Raw genomic sequence first — 24,339 nt, forward strand, 5'->3', positions numbered from 1 at the left:
AGCATATGCAGCTTCCTATTTTACTTATTCATAAATTCAACCCCCGGTCAATATGACCATGATTCCGATGACTTTATGTAGACCCTACATGGCATATATAAAACCATAAAACTAATTATGAGTAGGCCTATGCCTATAGGCCTATGATATAGTGACGATGTTGAGGGAATATCGCCAAGATTTGTCATAACAAATACATTGCAGATGATGTGCTGGTGGCGAGCACCACCCATGGGTATTATTATTATAGGCCTATGTATTTTTCCGTAGGACCTACCTTAAAAAATATTCAAGAAATGATTATTTTTTCCAAAACCTGACAATTGGTATAAAAAAGCTTTTTCTTCAATAAGTTAACTTTCAAAAGTGCTTATTTTCATACCCCAAACAATGCAAAGTAGGCCTAAGCCCTTTTATTTTGCAAATTTATTCCCCTATAGGCCTACCATGTGTTATACGCGGGAGACTTGCCAATTTTATTTGAGCCGTTGGCACTGGGGCAGTAGCTGAACGGCAGATGAAGTTGGTTCAGAAGAACATGACATGCAAGCTGTTCTTGAAATAAATTACGAGGAGAGCGCCTATATAAACATACATAGGCCTTCAAAAAGCCTATATGCTACAAACATCAAATGGGAAATATTATAGGCCTACACTTATTTTAATCCATGGATGGTTAGGACGGGGTAGGCCTAGGCTATCTGAAATTGATGTCAGTCATTTCTAAAAGCGAAATATCCAGCCAGCGCGCTGTATTTTACAAGATTTACCCAATCAACATAAGCTTTGTAACTGTAGGCCTACCTTTGATAAAACGCTCGGACACTTTGCACTTTCAAGTATCAGTGGGAGTTGAGATTGGATTAGGCCTATAAGCATTTCTATAACGTAAACTAAAGGCTGACAGTAAATATTGTTCATATGATTGTTTGGAGTGGCCTTTATATGTTCCTCTCGTGGTTCTTTATCTTCAAATTTGTTTCTCATTTTCATAGGCTTTAAAAATAAATAAAAATAAATTTGGCTTTTATATAATAACGCCTTTTCCCAGATCTCGGAGGGTTCAAAGCGCTGTAATTTCGCTGCCATGGTACTTATCACAATCAGATCGCATCATCTAGGCTGGATGCTGCCGAACCTGTCATAAATCTAGCCGCACTTGGATTGTAACATCCACCAATTATCTTTTCAGCTCCTCAAATTTCATTGGGTGAAGGAAGTTTTTGATAACCAAACAACTAATCACCGATTTTTGAGAAGCAGGAGGAAACTGGAGATCCCGAAGAAAACCTGCGGGATCGAGATAAACCAAGGGTTTGAAGTTGAACCCGGGACCTCAGTAGTGGTGCAAGGCGAGGAAACAACCGCGCCAACTCGCTCTCCCGAAGCTTCCGAGCCTGACTTTTGTTTTGAACCTGGTCCCATAAGTGTGTCTCCACACGGAGCGACCGTTTAGAAACAAGCAACACACTTTTAGATTTTTCAATTATTTTAGACTTTGGAATGATTTATGAATTTTTCATACATAGGCCTATAAATAAGTTTATTAGAGAACAAGGACCACTTCCAAGTCTTTTTGTGGTAGGGCCTACTCTAGGGGGTTTATCCCTCAGAATCGCACATTTGAAAAAAAAAAGTGCGACATCGTTTCCTCGAGCCGCACTGTGTGGAAAAGACCGAAAACTGCAGACAATGCTGATTTTACACTGAAAAAAAAAAAACCTCCCTCCCTCATCAATGCATGAAAATCCTCCGGACGACAACCAAAATATTAATTTTATCGGCCTAACCTAGGCCACTTACGCCCGGGAGGTAGGCTAATTAGGCCTAAAGAAATTAAGTCGCATGTCATGGGCTAACCCGAAACATCATTGCCTTCTCTTTCCTATCCTCACCAGATATTTCAGAGGAAATATAAGTAAAGAGTTGCTATATCAGAATGCCTCAGTCAAAACAAATGATACTCTCTTAATATCTTGCAAGCGCCGAGCAGCTAGCAGCTTTGACTTTGTCAATATGAAGGCCTAGGCCTAACTTACTTATGTTTCCGTTGTTGGCCAATTTTGTAGGCCTAGCTAGAATTTATATATAGGCCTATCATAGTAATTGTAGCTTTGTAATTTATATTATAATATCCTTTTTAATATACTTGTTAGGCCTAAAAGGCACATGCTGTAAACACGTTCATGCGTTGGTTTAGGACCAAGTCTGGACTATGCAGTGTTGCCATGCAGCGGAAAGGATAACCACTTTGACGTCACAGGGGTTGCCACGTGTCTCTGCACATATGAAGTGGGCGGGACGACGCGACATGGGGCGCTTTATCTTTATTTGCTGATTTGGGGGGTAAAATAAAGGAAAATTGCGTTTATCATTTTAGAAATGGATTCTATATGTTATTAGCTTTATTTTGATACCAAATATGTTTTTCTTTCAATGGTCCCTTTAAGGAGTGGGCGATAAAATAGTTCAATGTCTCATCCTCAAGCTATATGACCTAAATTTAACTACACACAGAAAATAAGGATGGAAAAAACCCTGATATAATGGAGGTGTTTAAAGGGAGTCTCCAGCAATCATAGCATTATGCCTTATAGAAAAATAACTATCAAGTACGAATCACATGGATTTTTTTTAAACAAACTCATATTGACCATAAAAACAAATAAAAACAGTCGGCTTTCAACACGCAATATTCAAAATTCCCACACCAAAATTGTCTGAGTGCAATGACGTAATGTTTATTTGTGCTCAATTGTCGCCAGCCTTCATTGTATTACAGAGACGTCATTGCACTCGACAATTTCGGCGTCCGGGAATTTTGAATATCGCGTGTTGAGATACGACTGCTTCTATTCATTTTTATGGTCATTATGAGTTTGTTTTTTAAATAAAACCATGTGATTCGTGCTTGATAATTATTTTTTCTTACATATAAGGCATAATGTTGTGATTGCCGGAGACTTCCTTTAAGGGAAGTGTACACATTCAATAAATATATATTTGAAGACACATTTGGCAAACCTTTTATCATTTTGAAATTAGTCGGATAACATTCTTATTTAGGTTAATATGATATTATATATATTACATTTTACATCTTTACTTTTATGTAATGTCGATTTCCTTGGACTGCTGGATCCCCCACCCCATTCTTGAAGCAATTGAAAAATATGCACAAATACCACTAATTTGGTTATAATCAAGTTGAATTTTCCTCTGGCACATAAAAGATTTGATTTACCACATGGAGGGGGTGCAGAATTACGGTCAATACAGCACCCCCCTAAGACAACGCCCAGTGCATGTGCCCTCCCTTGCCCCCTGCTATCAATTTAAACAAATGCAAAGAATGTCTTAACTGATATGTCTATTAACTTATGTCTTCCTTAATCATGCAGGGAATCCGTATGGAATGGCAGAATTCAAAGAGAACACGAGATGGTTTCATCTTTCTCCTAGATAAATTCCGCAAATATTACATGCCACACATCTTCCCTGAGTTCTCATATGATACCAGTCTCTATAAACCTGTTTTAGGTAAGAGGGTAGGGGGTGTGTAAGTAATTACTTGCAAATGTGGATGTCCACAAGGCATTAGCCAGAGGGGTGTCCAGGTGTCATTTGGACGCCCTGTTTTCAATTTGGACACCCTAAAATTCTGATTTTTATAATGGTGTGAATAGGAAGTGGTTTTTTTGTAGAATAAAGTATTTTTGACCATTTTGGACACCCTAAAGACACCCCTCTGGCTAATGCCTTGGATGTCCACGGTTGCTGGCTATAAGCAGGACAAGTTGTGGACAGCCATGGTCTTTCACCTACCTCAAAAGATTGCAAGAAGCCTGAAAATGCATATATTGAGTCCTCTATAGGGTCAGTCCACGGTTGAGTGGATGTAAACTGATTAGGTCCATGGTTTGGTAGTAAATTACTGTCCTTGTTTTCTGGGATTTGTGTTTTGATCCATGATTGATAGGTCTACCAGTAGGGGTGTTTATCTACATGTGCAATACATAGTGAGTGTTTTAAAATGACATGGTCAAATGCTGTTGATTGTTTTAGGGATGCATCTTAGGAATCGTAATTCCAATTTAGATTGAAAATTAAAAGTTGTCATCCACTAAATCAGCAAATATTGATCAAACTAAGAAATCCATAAATGTTAGTAGTATAAATTTTGTGCAAATAATATTTTTCCTCCAATCCTAGACATCCCAGAGAGTCGCAGTAACAATTCACCAAGACACTGGAGCACTGTAGAGAAGAACCCTATGCTGGCATGTAGGGTCACCGTAGTTCAGTGGGTGGTGTCGTTTATTACCGTGAAGAATCTCAACAGTAAAATTTCAACGTAAGTTGATCATTTAGTTTATTTGGTTTCTAAATAATATTATTGTTCACTCCCACACGTTTCATATTTGCATCAATCATTGCACAATTATTGTAACACAATTTTAATGTTCCTCCATCTATATAATAATACGCTATTCTCTGTTTGTCTGTTTGTCTGTTTGTCTATTTGTCTATTTGTCTGTTTGTCTGTCTGTGACTGCTAATGTGAGGCCGTCGTAAGTCATACGGGGCTCAAACTTGGTGGGTGGGTGTAGTTCTGTCCTGGCAAGAAGAAGTTTATGTTCGTTAAGTCATCCGACCTTGGGGCCCCCTCCCAGGGGTCATCTTAGGTCAAATGACTAAAAACTGTCGTGTGAGGCCGTCGTAGGTCGTACAGGGCCCAAACTCGGTGGGTGGGTGTAGTTCTGTCCTGGCAAGAAGAAGTTTATGTTCGTTAAGTCATCTGACCCCAGGGCCCCCTCCCAGGGGTCATCTGAGGTCAAATTACTAAAACTGTCGTATGGGCATAAAACTTGGTAGGTACAGACAACATAAAGAGCCAAAATTTTGGAAGGTCATTTTGGGGTCATCAGAGGTCACCCACAGGTCAAATTGGTAAAAACTGTTGTATGGGCATGCAACTTGGTACGTACAGACAACATTTAAAGCCAAAATTTTGGAAGGTCATTTTGGGGTCATCCGAGGTCACTCACGGGTCATCTGAGGTCAAATTAGTAAAAACTGTTGTATGGGCATGAAACTTGGTGAGTACAGTCAACATTTAGAGCCAAATTTTTGGAAGGTCATTTTGGGGTCACCAGGGGTCATCTGAGGTCAAATTAGTAAAAACTGTCATATGGGCATCAAACTTGGTGGGTACAGTCACCACCAGCCAGGTAATCGTGCCCAGCCGAGAACCGCCAAATATGGGTAACCGCCTAGTATTATATTAATAACTCAATGCGTAACTCTAGTTGCAGTTGAATACACCGCTAATCTAGAAATGGGCTAGAAATAGAAAGAGTACTTTGAAATTCACCTTTTTTGGTATTCCCAGAATCCTTTGCAAAAAAACCAGAAACTTGTATTATTGCCTGTATGCAGAATGTCGCAAGTCAAGCTAAAATGAGAAAAATTACTGGAGAATTCACCTTTTATGTAAACCCAGCATCCTTTGCGGAGACTATGTCATTGTTGATATGCAGAATAAGCCAGGTTAGAAATAGAAAGAATACTGGACAATTCACCTTTTCAGTAATCCCAGAATCCTTTGCAAAGAAAGTTATGGAGACTATTGTTTTATTTCAAGAGTTGTCTTGTGACATCTCGCCAGAAGTATCTCAAATTATTAAGTCCTATACTCTGTCTACTTTATTTAACATGCACAAAATAGATCAGATAGGCCAACTATATCACTGTTAACGTGGGTCTACTTTTTGGCGTAGTGGTAAAAGCCTAACAATTCCCGCTGATTACGAGCTGATCAAACTATATGTCATTGTTGATATGCAAAATGTCGCTAGCCAGGTTAGAAATAGAAAGAATACTGGAGAATTCACCTTTTTGGTAATCCCAGAATCCTTTGCAAAGAAACAGAGGCAGTGTCATTGTTGATATGCAGAATGTCGCAAGCCAGGCTAGAAATAGAAAGAATACTGGAGAATTCACCTTTTCGGTAAACCCAGCATTCTTTGCAAGGAAAGTTACTGAGACTATGTCATTGTTGATACACAAAATGTCGCAAGCCATGCTAAAAGTAAAAAGAATACTGGAGAATACACCTTTTAGGTAATCCCAGAATCCTTTGCAAAGAAATTTACAGAGACTATGTCATTGTATGCAGAATGTCGCAAGCCATGCTAAAAGTAAAAAGAATACTGGAGAATACACCTTTTAGGTAATCCCAGAATCATTTGCAAAGAAAGTTACAGAGACTATGTCATTGTATGCAGAATGTTGCAAGCCAGGCTAGAAATAGAAAGAATACTGGAGAGTTCAGCTTTTCGGTAATCCCAGAATCCTTTGCAAAGAAACCAAGACTATGTCATTGTCGATATGCAGAGTGTTACTGCACTTGTTGAATTGTCAGTTTCATTTGCAAATGGTTTTTCTTTATATACCAAAACGGTCAATCTTTTAAAATCACAACATGATTCTCTATTTATAGTTTGTTTGTTTGTTTATATACTTGTCATACTATAGCATGATACCTCTTGTCACTTAAGTTCCTTGGGGAAAATCTTTGCTGTACAAGATTTGAGTTGAAACATTATTGTTGTAGTTGAATCACTGGTTCTGGGTTTCATCTTACCTGAGTCAACTTGTCAGAATGTCAAACCGACTCCAGATTCCAGAAAAACACAGCACTAATATTTTGGGATTAAAATGATATTAAATTATCCTGTTGTTCTAACTTGCAATAAAAGTCCAATTTTACTATAAAACATGTGTTTTTAAGGTGTTGACAATTAAGCCAAAAGACTCGTACTAACACAAATTTCAGGTTATGCATTCTTAATTTTTGGAAAGCACATTTTCTGATATTTTTACAACCATTTATCAAAATTAACATAAAATATTAAATTTATGAGCAAACTTATGCCCCTAGCATACTTTCATGTCGCTGCGGCAAGCGGCAGAGCGATTCAACCAATGACAGACCTTGATTGTGTTCGTTTGTTTGCAATGCGCGTGCGCCTTGCCGCTCAGCGGCAAGCGGCAGGGTAGTATGAAACCAGCTTCAGAGCATATCTTCCAAAGTTGAATGCTTAGACTTATGCCAAGTCTTTGAATTTTGTGACTGCAATTGTAAGAAATAATGCAAAATTGATTGTTTTGGACCCATTTTGTCTCAAATTGCAAAAACTTAAACTTTGATTGCCAGTTAGAACTGGCTAAGGGATTAAGATTTGGCTATATTTCATTTAGCAAACCAGGATAATATTTTAAATCACACAAATTTGTGCTGTATTTTTCTGGATTCAGGGTAGAGTTGAACAACATATGCAAGACCTGCAAAGAAATTTTGAGAATTGGATTCATTTTCACCTTTCAATTGTGGTAGTCTTAATTACATTGTCGTATTTTCACCTAATCAGAAATCCTATCAATGGCATGTTTGATTCCCAAGCATGATCATTTTCCTTTCAGAATTTGTTAGTACTTGTTAACAATCATCATGTCATTTCATACCTAATTTCCCATATTTCTTTTGTGAAGACTTTCCTCAACTACTAGTGACCAAGCTGACGATAATAAAGCTGAATCCGCTGCGTCAAGTAAGAAAAACGTCGAATCAAAACCGTCTAAGAGATTCACCGTCGACCTGAGTGCTCTTAGACGAAGCTCCGCACCAGAAGTTAAAGAGGTTGATGGCGCTATTGTGGAAAGCCTCACGTTTCCACGTCGTAAGATATCCATGTCACAAAGGCCATCTTTGTCTAGTATATTTGATATTAACTCTCCTGAAATCAAATCACCTGAAATCAAAACGGACACCAAGGTGACATTCAGTCAAGACGACATTATCGTACCAAACCTGGAGAAAAGTGACAGTTTCGATGAGGCGTTGTCGGAAAGTGCAGAAAATCTAACGGCAGCAAAACGCAAGTCGACAATTGCAAGCGCTTTTTTTGCCCCGATGAGAAAATTAAGCAACATGTTGGGACCAAATCAATTTGGTGGCAGTGCCTCTAGTATACCTGATATAGTAGAGGAAGAAGAGGAGGGAACTATGGAAAGTACACCATCGATGGATGGTGGTAGTAAAAGGCATGGCATAGTATTAGTAGATGCGGCACCAAATTTTACCAGCAGGGAGTCGGCTGTAAAGGAAGCATCCAAGCGTGACAACAGACTTTCTATACCTGTGATGAGAGTGGTAGAACATAAATCATTTAAAAGACCCGCCTCTTCACCCGATCTGAAATTAAGGCATGTATACATTGATCAGAGCTTCTTCATGGTGAACAAGGATACTGAATAAGCACACATGCCGCCTAGGTTAAACAAGCTCTGCTATCATCCAGTTGGTGGGATCAGATTGATTTTTTTTTTGTTACAGCTGGGACATGGATTTTGAGCATAATTTCATCATATTCAATCACAGCCTATCTTTGAAGCACTACCATATATATTGTTGAAAATAACTATACATCCAATGGGCTATTCCAATTGAAATCAACACTACCCCTGTGGAAGATTTTGAAAATACCTTCCACAGTGGGAGTATGTTTTTCAAATGTAATTGGTCAGAGTTTATCTTTTTGAAACCCATACTCCCCCTGTATTATGGCTTTACCTATATCTTCTACAACTGGAGTGAGTATTTCACATGGAAGTTACCCAATTGTCTATTCTATTCGAAACTTATACTCCCTCTGTGGAAGACTTTGGCCAAATCTTCCACAGGGGGAGTGTGGATTTTAAATGGAATTGCCCAATTTGTATATTCCCCACTGTTCATGGTGCCGTTCATTTTAAAGGTGCTTTTACTAACTTTGCTACAGCTTAATCCTTCGTGTAATTTATTGCAATTGAAACACAGTAAAGCTATCATTCATCCAAAAATATTATCAAATAATTAGGCATCATTTACATTATTAACCCATACATCAACATCATGTGCCAAACTACACTTTCAAATGCTAAGGAATGGTAGAGTATTTGCTTATAGGTGAAAATTTACAGGGTGCCAGCTTGCCATATAATTTGACAATTTTTCTGTGTTGTTTGTGTTTCTTTTATGCTACTAAAAATGTTTTTTACACTAAAAGTTTTATTTGCAGCACTTACAGACTGTAAAATGCAATAGCATCGATGTAACGGCAAGACCTTGTATCTCAATTTTCGGTGAAATTGCGATTTTGTACTGATTTTTAAGCTAGCAAGCCAGGCTTTATATACTGGCAAAAGCTTGTTTGTCTATCTGCTACAATAAACCCACACTAATCTGATTTTCAAAATTGAAATGACAAAACCTCGCATCTAATATAAAGGATTAGATAAGATATAGGTTTTGTCATTAATGATTTCAACCAATATCAAACGGAATGTTATTATATGTATTGTGCAAAAACCTTGTATCTCCAAACATCAAAATTTGAAACTCCATTTTTGTGTCTTTCTTTGTGTTTGGCGTTATTGTAAGCATGACTTTAGCGAAGCGCATACAAAACATTGTTTCTTGACAAGGAAAGCAGTCGCTGGTGTTAAAATTTCAAGACAGCAATGTTTTTTTTGCCTTTCTGAACATTTCACTTTTTTGAGATACAAGGTCTTGTCATTACAACAACGGTATGGACCTGCAGAAGCTGAATGACCTAAATATTATTGGCATTGATTAAAAACAGTCTAGATGGGAAAATGTCCGTGCCTGTGTCCTTTTGAGGGTGATCAAAAACAGGATTTGATTCCCTGACCCAACTCATATGAGCTACACAGGGTTCAACACACTTGCTTGCTCTTTTGGATTTGCCCTTCTTTCAGTTCCCTAATGCATTAAAATGTTGTTCTTGATTTCATTTCAATCTTCATGGGCACAGTCCTACCCACAGTTGTTGGTTAACATGTAGTTCCCAGTTGTAACCAAGATCCACTTCTTTCATGCTATGTGTATAGGTATTGGCGCAATTTAGGATCTGGTACGCCGATCCTGTCATACACCCTCTGATTATTTGAGAGTGTTGCTTTATGCCGTAAACAGCCTCAAAGCCCTTTACATTTATTCCGCCATCATTAAAATATGTCGGAACCATGTTTGCTGCCTACAAATGGCACAGGGTTCATCAGTACAACGACTGTGACTACCCCTAAACAGCTTCCTGTTGCACCTGGGTGGGGCGTGGCAAAGTGCTTTGTCCAAGGATGCAACACAGTGGTTGGACGGGGACTCGAACCCACGCATGTCGAGCAAGCTCTCAGATTATGAGTCCAAGGCTGTAACCACTGAGCCACCATGCCCTAAAGCGCAGCTTGTGTGGTGTACCATATTCTAAAGTATTGCTTAGCTATCAGCCTATCATATCTGTTAATTGATAATTGAACACATTTGCATATAAAAAGGTTTTGGGCTTACATGCAGCGCTGATCAAAAATTGCAGTAAAAAGTAATATTTAACTAACTTTCACTTTCCAAATAGCTAACATCCTGTTATGAATTGTATATTTTCTTTTCTTTAAAGCCTACGAATGGCTGACATCCTAGAATGCCAGCCAAATGGATGGAGGTAAATGATTTATGTTTGCTGTATATTTGGACTAGTAGATGACTGTCAAACCCCAACTATTATTTGTGTGGCATGCATTACATTTATCAGTGGAAAACAAACTAATTGCACCACTTTGTTACAAATATTTTGATTTTGTTTCTCCACTTAGTTGTTTTACTTTGGTGAATTAGATTTTTATTTGTTGAATATGTCATATTATGTCATTTATTTGGGAAATAGAAACACCTATTTAAAAATATACTCTTCTGTTTTGTTTGCTTATTTGTTGTTTTTTTCTTCGCTTTTTTCCAATTAGTTCATTGTTCTTTGTAAAACAAATGCACCAATATAGCACAGTGGCACATAGGAGACCACAGTATCTAATCAGATATGTGTTTGATATATTGGGGTTAAGCAGGGTCGCATTCTTGCGCGTCCTGGGACCCCTTACTTTCTTGTTTTGGACGGTTTGGACCCCTTAAATTACGAGTTGAAATTGACCAATTGGTCCGATCAAAACTGCAAGGACCCCTTAAACTTTACAATGTACGAAAGGTTGAATTATTTTTAAAAATCCTTTGCCGAGTTGCTCACAATAATATATTGTCATTGTCAATCCAAAAAAGGAACCAATTATGACACAGAAAACCCAAGAATCTTCGGAATAGAGCATTCCAAAAATCATGAAAAAATCTATATATTTATGAAAACTATTGTTAATACAACAAAGAAGTTTTGAACCGACATATTGTGTGGGCAAATTATTTTGTTGATTCTAAATCAGTATTTGACCATTTTTTAAATTCTGAACCTCGGATCTCTTAAAATTCTCATTAGACCCCTTAAATTTGGGGTTTGCAGTTCTTAAAGGGTCCGGAAAAAATCAATTGGAGCCTTAAGTTTGAATTTTTAAGCTCGTGCTATCCCTGGGTTTAAGTTTGTGTTGTGTTTTATCAGTGCAAAGTAGGGCAAATGAGAAAACTAGTTTGTCTCAAAGACTCTCAGTACGAAATACCCTGTCGTTAGTTTGCTACGGCTTTGGATTTTCTTCTAAAAGAAAGAAAATTGAAAATGTGTAGAATTTCAACCCTAACAAAGCTTTGAAGCTGTTACTATTTATTACAAATAACCAGTGCCAGTTATGCATTGAGCTTTGCCAGTTGAAACCTATACACCCCCTATGGAAGACATGATCCTAATCACCTACTCAAGGGGTGTAGATTTCAAATGGAGGCACCCATTCAGGGTTGTCTGCTCCAAAATGGGTTGTTCCAGTTGAAATCTATACACTCCCCTATGGAAGACATGATCCTAATCACCTACACAGGGGGTGTAGATTTCAAATGGAGTCACCCATTCAGGTCATTCCATTTGAAATTCAGACCCCCTGTGTGGAACATTAAGGTTGTGTCTTCCATAGGTAGTGAATGGATTTCAACTGGAATAGCCCATTGGCCTTTGGCGTGTTTTTATATTATAATATTTTTGAATGTTACATTGCATTGTAGGTAAACTTGTAATCCATGCTAGTCATAAGACATCTTGTTCATTCCATTAAATGCCCATGTCCCTATAAGTGCCCACCCATGATTTTTCAACTTGCAAAATGCGATACTATATTTTCATATATTTTCATTTCCAAATGTACCTAAAAGACAATCTACTGATGATGTGACATTGTTTATGTTGGTGTGTATATCGGCCATTTTGAAATCAACAAAATAAGGGCACTGTATAAAAATGGATGACTGTAATTGGAGACTGAATTAATTAAGACTAGCTTACATCTGACGATTAACTTCCCACAGCCTGTGATTGATTAGTAGTGCATGCTAAGGAAGGTAGTTCATCTGGTGCCTTCATCGGAGAAAAAAAATCACAGAAAATGGCGAAAAACATTACTTTTACATGCCTTTTACATACTTTTACATTTTTAGGCATTGTTGACATGGTGCCTTCAGGAAAGAAAGTTTCCAATTACTAAGACCTAACCTTTGAGTCTATGCATGGTGCCAATTCATTTGAAAAATTTGTACAGCAATTTTCTGTTCATTCTTCATGAGGCCAAAGTCAGTATATGATTTTACATTGTAAAACTGTTATACAAGCTGAAATTTGTGTAGCAAAAGGTCTAAAATGTGGAGCATTTTGCTCCTGAGTCTATGTTTGAAAGTGCCAGATTAACCACAGTGTACGCTCTTGCACCGCTGCGTTCAGAAGTTTTAATTAGGCAAAAAAAAAAAAGGTTTGTCTCAAAGCTCACGAGTGGTTTGAAAACAAATGCGAAATGCGATTTTTTTTTTTTTTTTTTTTTTATTCCGACTTTTTTATGGTATGTTGAGATTTAAAAAGTCAGATTTTTGCCCAATTTTTCTGGAAAAAACTAAAAAAAATTTTTTTTTTTGAAATAAAAAAAAAATCCGCATTTCTTTTTTGTCAAATCACGTGATTTTACAAATCTTGCTGTATGACTTTGAGACAAACCTTTTTTTTTTTTGGCCTTATCACAACAAATCGTTTAAAAAAATTGTTTCTGAGTTTGATTGATAGGTGACGTCGGATGCAAACTAGTATAAATTCAGTCTCTGGTTATAGACTTTTGCCATTTTTACACAGGTTATTTATGAAAATATGTAAGACATATAACCACTAATGTAAAATGACTTACTTCAGCACCTGGGCATGTAATGGAATGAATACAGTGTAGATATGTCCTGTTTATTAGTAGTCCAAATTGAAACCAAAATGCCTAGAAAGAAGTTGATAGAGTGCAGATAAACAGAAATAGTGACCCCACAAAGTGCAGTCATATTTTGCTATCAATCCATTTTCAAATCAGTATATATTTTCATAAAAGCTTATCCTACATATCATGTTCTATCACCATCATGTGATGTTAGTCACATTGAGGGTCAGTGTCCTGTCATACATGTATCATGTGCTTTCTCAATATTGTGATAGTGATAGTCCTACTTTTCCAAGTTCTGTGATATTTTCTCAAAATATCAAGAATTACTGAACCAATACTAGGTTTGTTTGTACTCATTTTAATGCATTTTTCATGTTGATTCCAAATATGCAGGGATGAGATTTTTCAGCTGATCAGCTGAATTCAGCTTTTTTGACTATTCAAATTTGCACATTTTTATTTATTTTCAGCCCAATTTTGGGTCTTTTTGCCAATTTCATGCTGTTTTCAGCTTTTTTTTTGTTTGTTATTCTTTAGCTTTTTTCAAGCAAAGCCACTCTCATGCCTGAATATGGTCACGAAAATTTACAATTCTGCAATTTTTGAATTTTTTTTAAACTTGTCGTCTGCAGTTGACACCTGCATTGATAGTTAAAATTGGTAATTTTTAACCAAAGGGGTGGGGATACGATCAAGTAGTGTTTTATTGTAGATGGAGTGTTTGCCCTCATCTTAGACGTACATACATTCTGATCAAATTATTTGAAACATCACCACAGGAAAACCAAATTTGCTGCACCTTTAACTTGTCATCTGAGTCAGCCAGAAACAAGATATTTAGGACATATTTCGTCAAGTTCTGATCTTATCAGTGAGTCAGAAATAGTAACAATTTGTCAAATTTTGGAAAAGTGTTTTTCAGGCCAAGGTCCTGTGAACATTTATATGCAAAGGCAGTACAGGATATTGATAAAGTAGCCTGTTTATGTTTTATTTTTAATGCCAAGAAGAAGATATTCAAAATGTTATACCTTGATTGAAGGCACTTCTGCTTGTTTGTTGTAAAGCACTATCAAACCTATATGTTGTATATAAAAAAACATTTTTACATTTAAAGGAACTTCAAATACATCCAAAATCATGTGAGCTGTTATTTGAGATTTGTTTTCAAGATTTTTGAGAAATGGGTGTTTTGTGGAAGATATAATATAACTCTCTATATCAAAATATTTTCAGGTTTTGTTACTTTTTGCTTCATAATTTGGGAAAATTAAGTCCTCAAAAATATCAGCACATTGAATATTCAAGAAATAAGCACAGATCCAGGAATTTTCAATAGTTGGGGCCGCTCTGCAAAAATTGGGGGGAGGGGGCCTGTTGCCAACCCCCCCCCCCTAAATCCACCTCTGGTATAAAAAAAGGTAGAAATATTGCTGTGCTGTAAAGTCTATTGCTGTGCTATAAAGTCATGTCTTGTAAAAAGAACATACATGCTTAAAGAAACTGGTGAGCATGCAGTACCAATTTGCCAAATGTGTAGGGAATGCTGTAACCCAAGTGGTTTGTGCTTTGTCCTTCAACTGTTTTAGCTGTAGTAGTGATTTGCATGCTTGGTTTTATGTTGATATTGGATGAGCTCATTTCCCTAATGCTATATAAATTCAGTGAGTAAGTAGAAATTCAGAAAAAGTAGGTAGCGTAATCACGCTGTCTTACTCTCAGACCAGGAGACATCACTATGAACCACAATAGCCTCATCCCAATGGCATAGTTCAATAACCTCAATGAAACAATCATAATTTGACCTCAAGTTGCAGAGTATGAGTTTCTGTACCTAAATTTTCAAAGGTCATTCAATGAATGTACAAATCTATTGGGGGTCAATGAGCTGTGCCCTGATAGATGAGCATGTTGTGGATCCTAGTGCATGTATAAGAAAATTACAGCTGCCATGAGAAAAGTACTTAATTTGTAAGGCTCATTGGTGCTTTCCTGTACTTTGCAATATTTGTGTTAATTTGGCTGTAAAATTCCGTTGCATCCACTCCAATTTCCTAGATTTATTGCAGGTCAAAATAGAAGCAGTGTTTTGTTGATGACGGATTGTAATGACTCGCAGTCAAAATCTCACAAAATCAGCAGGTTGCAATTTGCAGAACCAGTTCATTGTTATATAGGGTCCACGTTGAGGACACGGTGCCTCAGTGGTTACGGCCTTGGACTCATAATCTCTCATAACGCTTGCCTCACCCCACCCAGGTGTAATGGGAAGCTGTTAGGGGTAGTCACAGTCATTGTACTGACGAACCCTGTGCCAATTGTAGGCTGCAAACGTGGTTCCGACATATTCTAATAACGGCGGAATAAATGTAAAGCGCTTTGAGGCTGTTTACTGCATAAAGCGCTATATAAATATCTACATTTTTTTTTAAACTTAAAGGTTCCCCCTAAATACTTTTTAAAATAAATCAAAAAATATTTGACGAAATGCAAAAGTATAAAAAAGTATGGGTAGCCTTATTTGTTTTACACATATGGCCCAAATTATAGCGTCACATATCATTGCATTCAGTCACAATGGTTCACTATGGGAAAAAAGAGACCGTTTTAAACAGTGTTAAAAGTTGCATCTGAGTCCATAGGAGTCAGCTCTCAAACAATACAGTAAGCCATGTTTATTCATGAATTTGTTAAAGAAAACCTGACTGCTATGGACTCAGGTGCAACTTTTAAAACTGCCTCTTTTCTTACACAATTAACCATTGTGACTGAACCCAATGATGTGTGACGCTATAAATTGGTCCACATGTGTAAAACAAATAGGGCTATACGTACCTTTTCTATTTTTCCATTCAGTAAAATATTTTTTGATTTATTTTAAAAAGTATTAGGGGGGAACTTATAAGTTGTGGACCCTATATGACTATAATGCACTGTGAGAATTACACTCTCTTACAAATTTTACTGGGGTAATGAAAATGTTCTCATGGCAGCTGCTGCATTGCCTCTGCAGATACATCTTTTTTGCACTCCCTCGCTCGCAATACAAGACAATATCTATCAGAGGAAGATAGCAATCTCAAATTAAGGCCAAAAAAAAATTGTTGTGTTGCCCTCAACCGTCCTACCCTAAATCCTGAAAAATCAGGGTCTTAATTTTTTTTTTTTTTGAATGATGATTTTTACAGATTTGTTCAAAAACTCAATGTTTTTCACTTAAAATTGATATTTTATTGTAAGACTAGTCTTTAATTGTTGTCTAACAGGTATCCAGAAGTCAAAATTGACAAATGTCCCCTAATTGAACAAGCATCTATCTATACTAAGGTCTCTATCTGTGTATCTGTCTGTCTGTCCGGCTATCGTTCCTTGGCCGCCGACGCATCGAGCGAAATTTCGGATATGGATAGGTGACGGAAAAGCAAGTTAACCGGTGGTTTTGAAGGGCCCCCTCGAGGTCAAAGGTCATCTAGGGGGGAAAATACCCCAACTGGATAGCAAAAGCAGCAGCAAGTGGATACAAAGATGTGTAATGGGCAACTCTGGACAAGTTTCATTCAGCTTTTGGCTGTTTGCCCAATTTGAAATGCACTGTAATGTCTACCCAGAATGCATTGCTGCAAAGCTACAGGTGCACTAGCATTAAGAAAATAATGAGCTCTGTGTGTTCGATGGCAATGCGTTTCTCCAGCGCTGGCGACGCATCATTCCGATATTTCGGACAAAGATGGGTACCGGGCGTGCGCTGTTTACCGGGTAGTTTTGAAGGTCATCGGAGGTCAAGGTCAAAGGTCACAGATTTCAAACTTTGTCCGATCGGGCCCAAACTTGGTGGGTGGGATCCTTGATAGGAGGGAAATATATGTCCAAAATAAAAGCGAGGTCAACCGAGGTCAAAGGTCATTACGGAGGGGTCAAATTGCAAACTTTGTCCGATCGGGTTCAAACTTGGTGGGTCGAAACCTTCATATGAGGGGAGCATGAAAAACATTATATGGAGGTCATCCGAGGTCAAAGGTCAAAGGTCATGGATTTCAAACTTTGTCCTATCGGGTTCAAACTTGGTGGGTGCAATCCTTGCTACGAGGGAATATATGCGCATAAAACAAAATTGAGGTCAACCGAGGTCAAAGGTCATGTAGGGGCTACATTTTAACTGTGCCCTATTGGGCTTAAACTTGATAGGTGGAATCCTTCGTATGACTGAGGGGAGCATGAAAAAAATTGCACCAAGGTCATCCAAGTTCAAAGGTCATCTGGGGTCAAACAGTATCGCTATCATGCCAGTGCTCTCACAGCATCTGGGCTCTCATAGCCGCAGGTGCACTAGTACTAATAAAATAATAAGCGGTCTCTATCTGTCTGTGTATCTATCTATCTGTCTGTCCGGCTATGCGTTTCACGCACTTGACGCATCGTGCTGAAATTTTGGATATAGGTAGGTATTGGGAATAGCATGTTGGCCATGTGGTTTTGAGGGTCATCGGAGGTCAAGGTCAAAGGTCAAGATTTCAAACTTTGTCCAATCGGGCCCAAATTTGGTGGGTGGAATCCTTGATAGGAGGGAAATATAATGCGCGAAAATAAAATCAAGGTCAACCGAGGTCAAAGGTCATTACGGAGGGGTCAAATTTCAAACTTTGTCCAATCGGGCTCAAACTTGGTGGGTCGAAACCTTCGTATGAAGGGAGCATGAAAAACATTTGGAGGTCATCCGAGGTCAAAGGTCATGGATTTCAAACTTTGTCCTATCGGGCTCAAAATTGGTGGGTGGAATCCTTGATGCGAGGGGAATATAGGCGCAAAATAAAATTGACGTCAACCAAGGTCAAAGGTCATATAGGGGCTAAATTTTAACTTTGCCCTATTGGGCTTAAACTTGATAGGTGGAATCCTTTGTATGAGGGGGGCATGAAAAAAATTACACCAAGGTCATCTGGGGTCAAACAGAAATGCTATCATGCCAGTGCTCTCACAGCATCAGGGCTCTCACAGCTGCAGGTGCACTAGTACTAATAAAATAATGAGCTCTGTGTGTCTGTCTGTCTGTCTGTCTGTCCGGCTATGCGTTTTGCCGCGCTTCAACGCATCGATCCGATATTTCAGACATAGATGGGTATTGGGCGGGCGCTGTTTACTGGGTAGTTTTAAAGGTCATCGGAGGTCAAGAAAGGTCATCGGAGGTCAAGGTCAAAGGTCAAAATTTCAAACTTTGTCCGATCGGGCCCAAATTTGGTGGGTGGAATCCTTGATACAAGGGGAATAAAATGCGCGAAATAAAATCGAGGTCAACCGAGGTCAAAGGTCATTACGGAGGGGTCAAATTTCAAACTTTGTCCGATCGGGCTCAAACTTGGTGGGTGGGATCCTTGATACGAGGGAATTACATGCCCGAAATACAATCGAGGTCAACCAAGGTCAAAGGTCATTACGGAGGGGTCAAATTTCAAACTTTGTCCGATCGGGCTCAAACTTGGTGGGTCGAAACCTTTGTATGAGGGGAGCATGAAAAACACGATATGGAGGTCATCCGAGGTCATGGATTTCAAACTTTGTCCTATCGGGCTCAAACTTGGTGGGTGGAATCCTTGATACGAGGGGAATATATGCGCAAAACAAAATTGAGGTCAAAGGTCATGTAGGGGCTAAATTTACACTTTGCCCTATTGAGGGGAGCATGATAGGTCATCTGGGGTCAAACAGTATCGCTATCATAATGAGTGCTCTCACAGCATCAGGGCTCTCACAGCTGCAGGTGCACTAGTTATTTAATATTTGAGGGGATTTTAAAAACTGAAGGTTAAAAAAAAAAAAGAAGAAAAAAAAAAAATAATAATCCGACCGTCCTACCCAATTTTCCCATTTTTCCACTTGAGGGCAACACAACAATATTTTTTTTTGGCCTAATGTAGTCGCACGTGAGACAGTGATATCAGTGCTTAGCCGAGTGGTTACTATATCATCATGAAATATTTAGTTACTGTCAGTGGAATAGATATGTACAAGATTAACTCAATATCAAGGCACACAGAGAAAGATGGATTCTATTTTTATGGTGTGAAGTGATTATTATGCATGTAGAATTGAGAGATGGTGTTCGGTACTGTGCACAGAATAAGAAATATAATATGGAAAAGAGTTTGGTGTTTGATAAATGAGGTGAATGATTACTTGTAAGTTTTTGTGTAATTCTGAAGAAAGGTTAATTCTGCCATTTTTTGGTCCAATTTTAATGTTTTTATCCATTGCCATAAATTATTACATAATATTAGTAACAATTGTCAGGAGGGTTTTCTGAGGCCAAAAAAAAAAAGGTTTGTCTCAAAGCTTGCGCGCGCATTTCTAAAATCGTGAGATTTGGAAAAAAAGAAATGCAGATTTTTTTTTTAGTTTTTTTTTAGTTTTTCCAGAAAAATTCGGCGAAAATCAGATTTTTTTCTCCAAATACCATAAAAAAGGTCGGGAATAAAAATTAAAAAAATCGCATTTCGCATTTGTTTTCAAACCACTCGTGAGCTTTGAGACAAACCATTATTTTTTTTTTTTGCCTAATCATAGCTGAAAAATGAGGTACAATGAAAGAAAACCACACTCTGGGAGATTTGGCTAATAAAACTGGGGATAATTATAAGAACTCTTTAAATTTTACTGTAATTAAAGCAGTTCAGACTTAATGTCAGTTCATACTATGCGGCGCTTGCGTTGGGGTGCATTGCGTTCCCGATATATCAATTAGTTTTTGTCCCAACTCAATGCAAGTTAAAATGTATTCAACTTTCATTGCGATACCTCAAGGGCGTATTTTGTGAGTACGATGCAGTGCGTAAAAAACGCACTGCAAAGCAATTGCGACATATGTAGTATGAACGGACCTTTGGTCTCTCACATGGTATTTCAGTACACCATTGGACATCACACTATCCTGCAAAAAGTAGAAATTCAAGAGAAAATGGAACAGGTCGTACATTATGGCTTTAAAGGATGCATAAATTGAAACATGTGGTATCGTTTAGCTAAATATGTTACTGATAAATAAGCCTGAATGTTTTAAAGAATATAAGCTACTTGTATTGGTAAAGAATAGATATGTTTATTTCTATTTATGAAGAATAGATATGTTGGGCAATCAGAACAATTCCTGGGTTTATATTGCTGTGTGGGGGTGTGTGTGTTAACTGTTGAAATGATGGGTTGTCAACATATTGAATGATTTCTTTGATTTCTTAATCGGTAAATCATGTTTCAGGGACTGATATTGATTTTAGGTCTCCTTAGTTAACCATTCTCTCCTTACATTCTATTGTAAATGCTCTAAACAGCTCTCATTGAAGACTTCAGAAGAGCTGTTTAATGCTCCTGCAAATTCCAAAAGACAGTCCCTGCATGATGTTTATTAATAAGAAAGATGTTATTGCTTTTCACCCATAGCTTCTGACACACAAGTGGATATGCTTACTGCTTGGTACACTGATAGATAGTCCATGCTTTTATCTTCTGCTTACCATTTTTCATATATCACATCCATTTTCATCAATACCATTTTGCACTTTACAAAAGAAAATCATCCGATCATAACATGCTACCAACAACACAAATTGTCTAGGTATTTTTAAATTTGCTTTTTTCTCATCATTTGTCACCACAGTGAGGACAGACAGGAGAACAACAGGGACTCATTGGAGCGTAACATCGATGCTCCTCTTATCCAAGATGGTGAGACGCCAACTGTTAGCCCGAGTAGTACGCTATCATACAAGGACCAAATCATGCCTGGGATTGTACCTGGTGTGATCTCAGGAGAGGAATTGGAACTCATGGAAGCCGCCAGGAATATGGTGCAAAATGTGCTCTATTCTACAAGGGAGAATGTCAACTTTGTACATGAAATTTTACGGCAGGTAAGGGCTAGACATTATCACCTGTCTGAAATTATAACAACAGGGAATTCTCGCGTTTCACAATACGATGCGCCGCCAGCTGTTGCTTATGGCAGTCAAATTTTCGACTCCAGAGTCGACATCGCCTTTCTTGCTGCTATTGAATTTTCACGCGAGTGTGATAATAAATATGTTGAAAAGAGCTCCACGAAGGATTCCCTGTGATCAATAGATAGAGAATGGATCTACTATAGTTGTAAATTGTTGTTTTAGTGTGCGTTCGCATGTAACATCATTATAATGACATTTAAACACACAATGATGCATGTTCCTGTATTGTATTCGTATTACTCGGGCTTTGGATGTCGACTCATTTTCCCATGATGCATTGCGTATTTTGGCCTTGGCCCTGGCCCAGCGACCGCTGGAGGCGCATCGTATTGTGAGAATTGGTGCATGTTTGTTATCATGGGTACATTTGAAGTTTTGCAAATTTGCTTCAGCAAGTGAGATCTGAGGCTATAAATTAATGACTGATTGTAAAAATAGAACTTTTATATTGAAAGATGGATTGTCCCATTTAACAATATGATAGGGGAGTGAAATTAACAAATTTGCCTGTCAAAAAACAACGATTTATAGTGTGCCATGCAGGCATCTGCACATGTGATAGATTTTCGTAACCAACTGTGGCCCTACTTGATCCATAAACTTTAACAACAACCTGAACAACAAGTTAACTTTTTTTTAATTCCTTGGTAATGTTCCAATAACAGTTTTGAATGTGTAAAAATAATTCAAAATATTCTTGATTTAATTGGAGTTGCGCCACAGTGTTGTGAATGGGGAGCAGAGCAGCAGGCAGCCAATAATAAGTTCTTTGCCAAGACCAAAGGAAAAACTTACATTTTTCTGCTGACAGTTTCGCCAGAAACCTTCTGGCTTTCTCAAAGCGATTGATATTGTTATTGATCCATCTGCCGGATGTTATTGTTTTACCGGAAGTACTCCTGACAGGAGTACTATCGGTAAAACAATAACATTCGGCCGGGATTCCCGCTCCAAGCAAATGGATCAATAACAACATCAATCGCTTTGAGAAAGCCAGAAGGTTTCTGGTGAAACCTTCAGCAGAGTTTTCCTTTGGTCTTGGCAAAGAACTTTTATTAGCTGTTTAATCAACAGACCTGATGAACCTCTTCAGCAGTGTCTTAGCTAGCCACCTGTCTGGCCGTCATTTTAGATGGCCAGTTTGCTCCTGGGACGGGCATTATTAATGCCTTTGACAGATGCTATATTATAAATTGTATGTTTTGAGAAGCTAATTGCCCTTTTTAGTAGACCCAATTTGTAGAACACATATTTGAACTCTTTGAACCCCCAATGGGCTATAGATGTCTGGTAAATGTTTGTAAAGGTCAAATTAGGACAAGCTATTTTATTCAAATGACGGGCAACCCACAATTTCTAGCTGAGACCCTGCTCTTCAGTCAGACAGCCAACCATGTTAATTACAGCACATGCTCTATCTATTGTAATATTTGTTTCATTTGCAAGAAGCTGCTGCTGCTGCTTTTGGAATCTACTTTGAAAGTAACTTTACATCAGTATGAATGTTGATTTTATCAAATGAAAATATGACTTAAAATCCTGTTTCTTAATTAAATCTGTATGCTGCTTTTCTTTTTCAGGGGTTTCTATTACCCATGTCAGAATCTGCAGCGATGAAGAAAGCTCTTAAAGTGTACAATGATTGGATACAGGTAATAAGAGTTTGTATACAAATTTCCCATACATATGTGACACGATCTGCTCCAGGGGGCCAAAGGAGGCATTTTTGAAAATTGAGTTACTTATAATTATTACCTTATACAAACATTAGGCTATCATATACATGTACTGAAAACACCAAAGATCTAGCATACTTGGTTCTTAAGTTCTGAAGTTTTTGTGATGTGTATTTTCTTATGTATTTTATTAGTTTTTTTTACTTCATATTTTTTTTTTAATCTCAAATTCAAATTTGGCCCTCACACCTTTGTTTCATAACCATGAAGGTATAGGACATTTTTTGTTTTTGCTATAGCCCCCGAATGAAATTTATTTAATTATGTTTGTACTCACTCAGGTAGCATTGTGTGTGAATTTTACATCCGGACTAGAGGCTATTCTTTTTTATGGGCATTTTAGTGTCTAAAATGGTCCAAAATGAGGGTTTTTCAATATTGCCGTCCATTTCTAATCGTCACCCCCATAGGCTAAACATGTAAAATAAAAAGGCTCGTAAAAATTTAATAGCCTCTAGTTGGATGTAAAATTCACACACAAAATGCTTTTGAGTGATTACAAAGATAATTAAATACTTTTCATTCGGGGGCTATGTGGAATTTTTTTTTATGTATTCCTTGTACAATGACAGAGATGGTTTTAAAGACTGGTCTGTGATAGCTCTACCAATAAATAAGCTTATTTCATTTAAAATTCACACCACCCTTGTGGAAGATTTGGGAAATATCTTCCACAGGGGGAGTATAAATTTCAAATGGAATGAACTCATTAGGCAGCTCCAATTTGAATTTCATACACCCTTTGTGAAAGATTCAACCTGAATCTTCCATAGAGGGAGGGTGAGTTTCAAATAGAGCTGCCTAATGTGTTCATTCCATATCCCATAATGGGCTCAATCGATCCAATTTTATATCATACATATACGACTCCCTTACACTAACACATTGATTTGTTTTGTACACCCAGCTCACAGAAAGCAAACCTGTGTTCATGGAGGAACCATCTGTATGTATAGCAGCTCACTTGATAAACCAGCAGAAACCCACAGAGAATGGTTCCATTACAACAGCAACTCTAGATAGCTCTACCACTAGTAGCGAAGTGACAGAGCCTGATAGTCCTACAGCAGAGGAACCAGAAACAGCCGATGATAAAGCGCATTTACTGCAAGCGGTAGGTGCTCTTCTATATTTTTGTTTCTGAAGTTCACAAGAGCATAATAACTTGAATGTTAACATTTTCATTTTATAGTTTGATGCTATTACACTTAAATAGGGTCCTGAAGTGATGTCATTATTATTTTTTTCATTCCTTGAAAAATATTGCATATAGGAGAAATAATACTACCAATTGTTTTTACTTTCTCTGCATTTTTCTCTGTAATGGTATTGGTATATTCCATTTGAAGTCCACACTACCCCTGTAGAAGATTTAGCTAAAA

General features: G+C 37.8%; 1 protein-coding gene across 1 annotated transcript in view; it reads left to right on the plus strand.

Moving 5' to 3' along the window:
• The window catches only part of LOC140152403 (ral GTPase-activating protein subunit alpha-1-like), a 210,080-nt gene that overhangs the window by 50,085 nt on the left and 135,656 nt on the right, over positions 1-24,339 (plus strand). The window contains exons 7-12 of the mRNA XM_072174709.1: positions 3,402-3,540; positions 4,213-4,354; positions 10,518-10,562; positions 20,879-21,131; positions 22,802-22,873; positions 23,865-24,071. Of these exons, the coding sequence (XP_072030810.1) occupies positions 3,402-3,540; positions 4,213-4,354; positions 10,518-10,562; positions 20,879-21,131; positions 22,802-22,873; positions 23,865-24,071 (858 nt within the window). The remainder of the gene's footprint in view (positions 1-3,401; positions 3,541-4,212; positions 4,355-10,517; positions 10,563-20,878; positions 21,132-22,801; positions 22,874-23,864; positions 24,072-24,339) is intronic.

The sequence above is a fragment of the Amphiura filiformis genome, chromosome 5 (assembly GCF_039555335.1).
Source record: "Amphiura filiformis chromosome 5, Afil_fr2py, whole genome shotgun sequence".
NCBI classification, from domain to species: Eukaryota; Metazoa; Echinodermata; class Ophiuroidea; order Amphilepidida; family Amphiuridae; genus Amphiura; species Amphiura filiformis.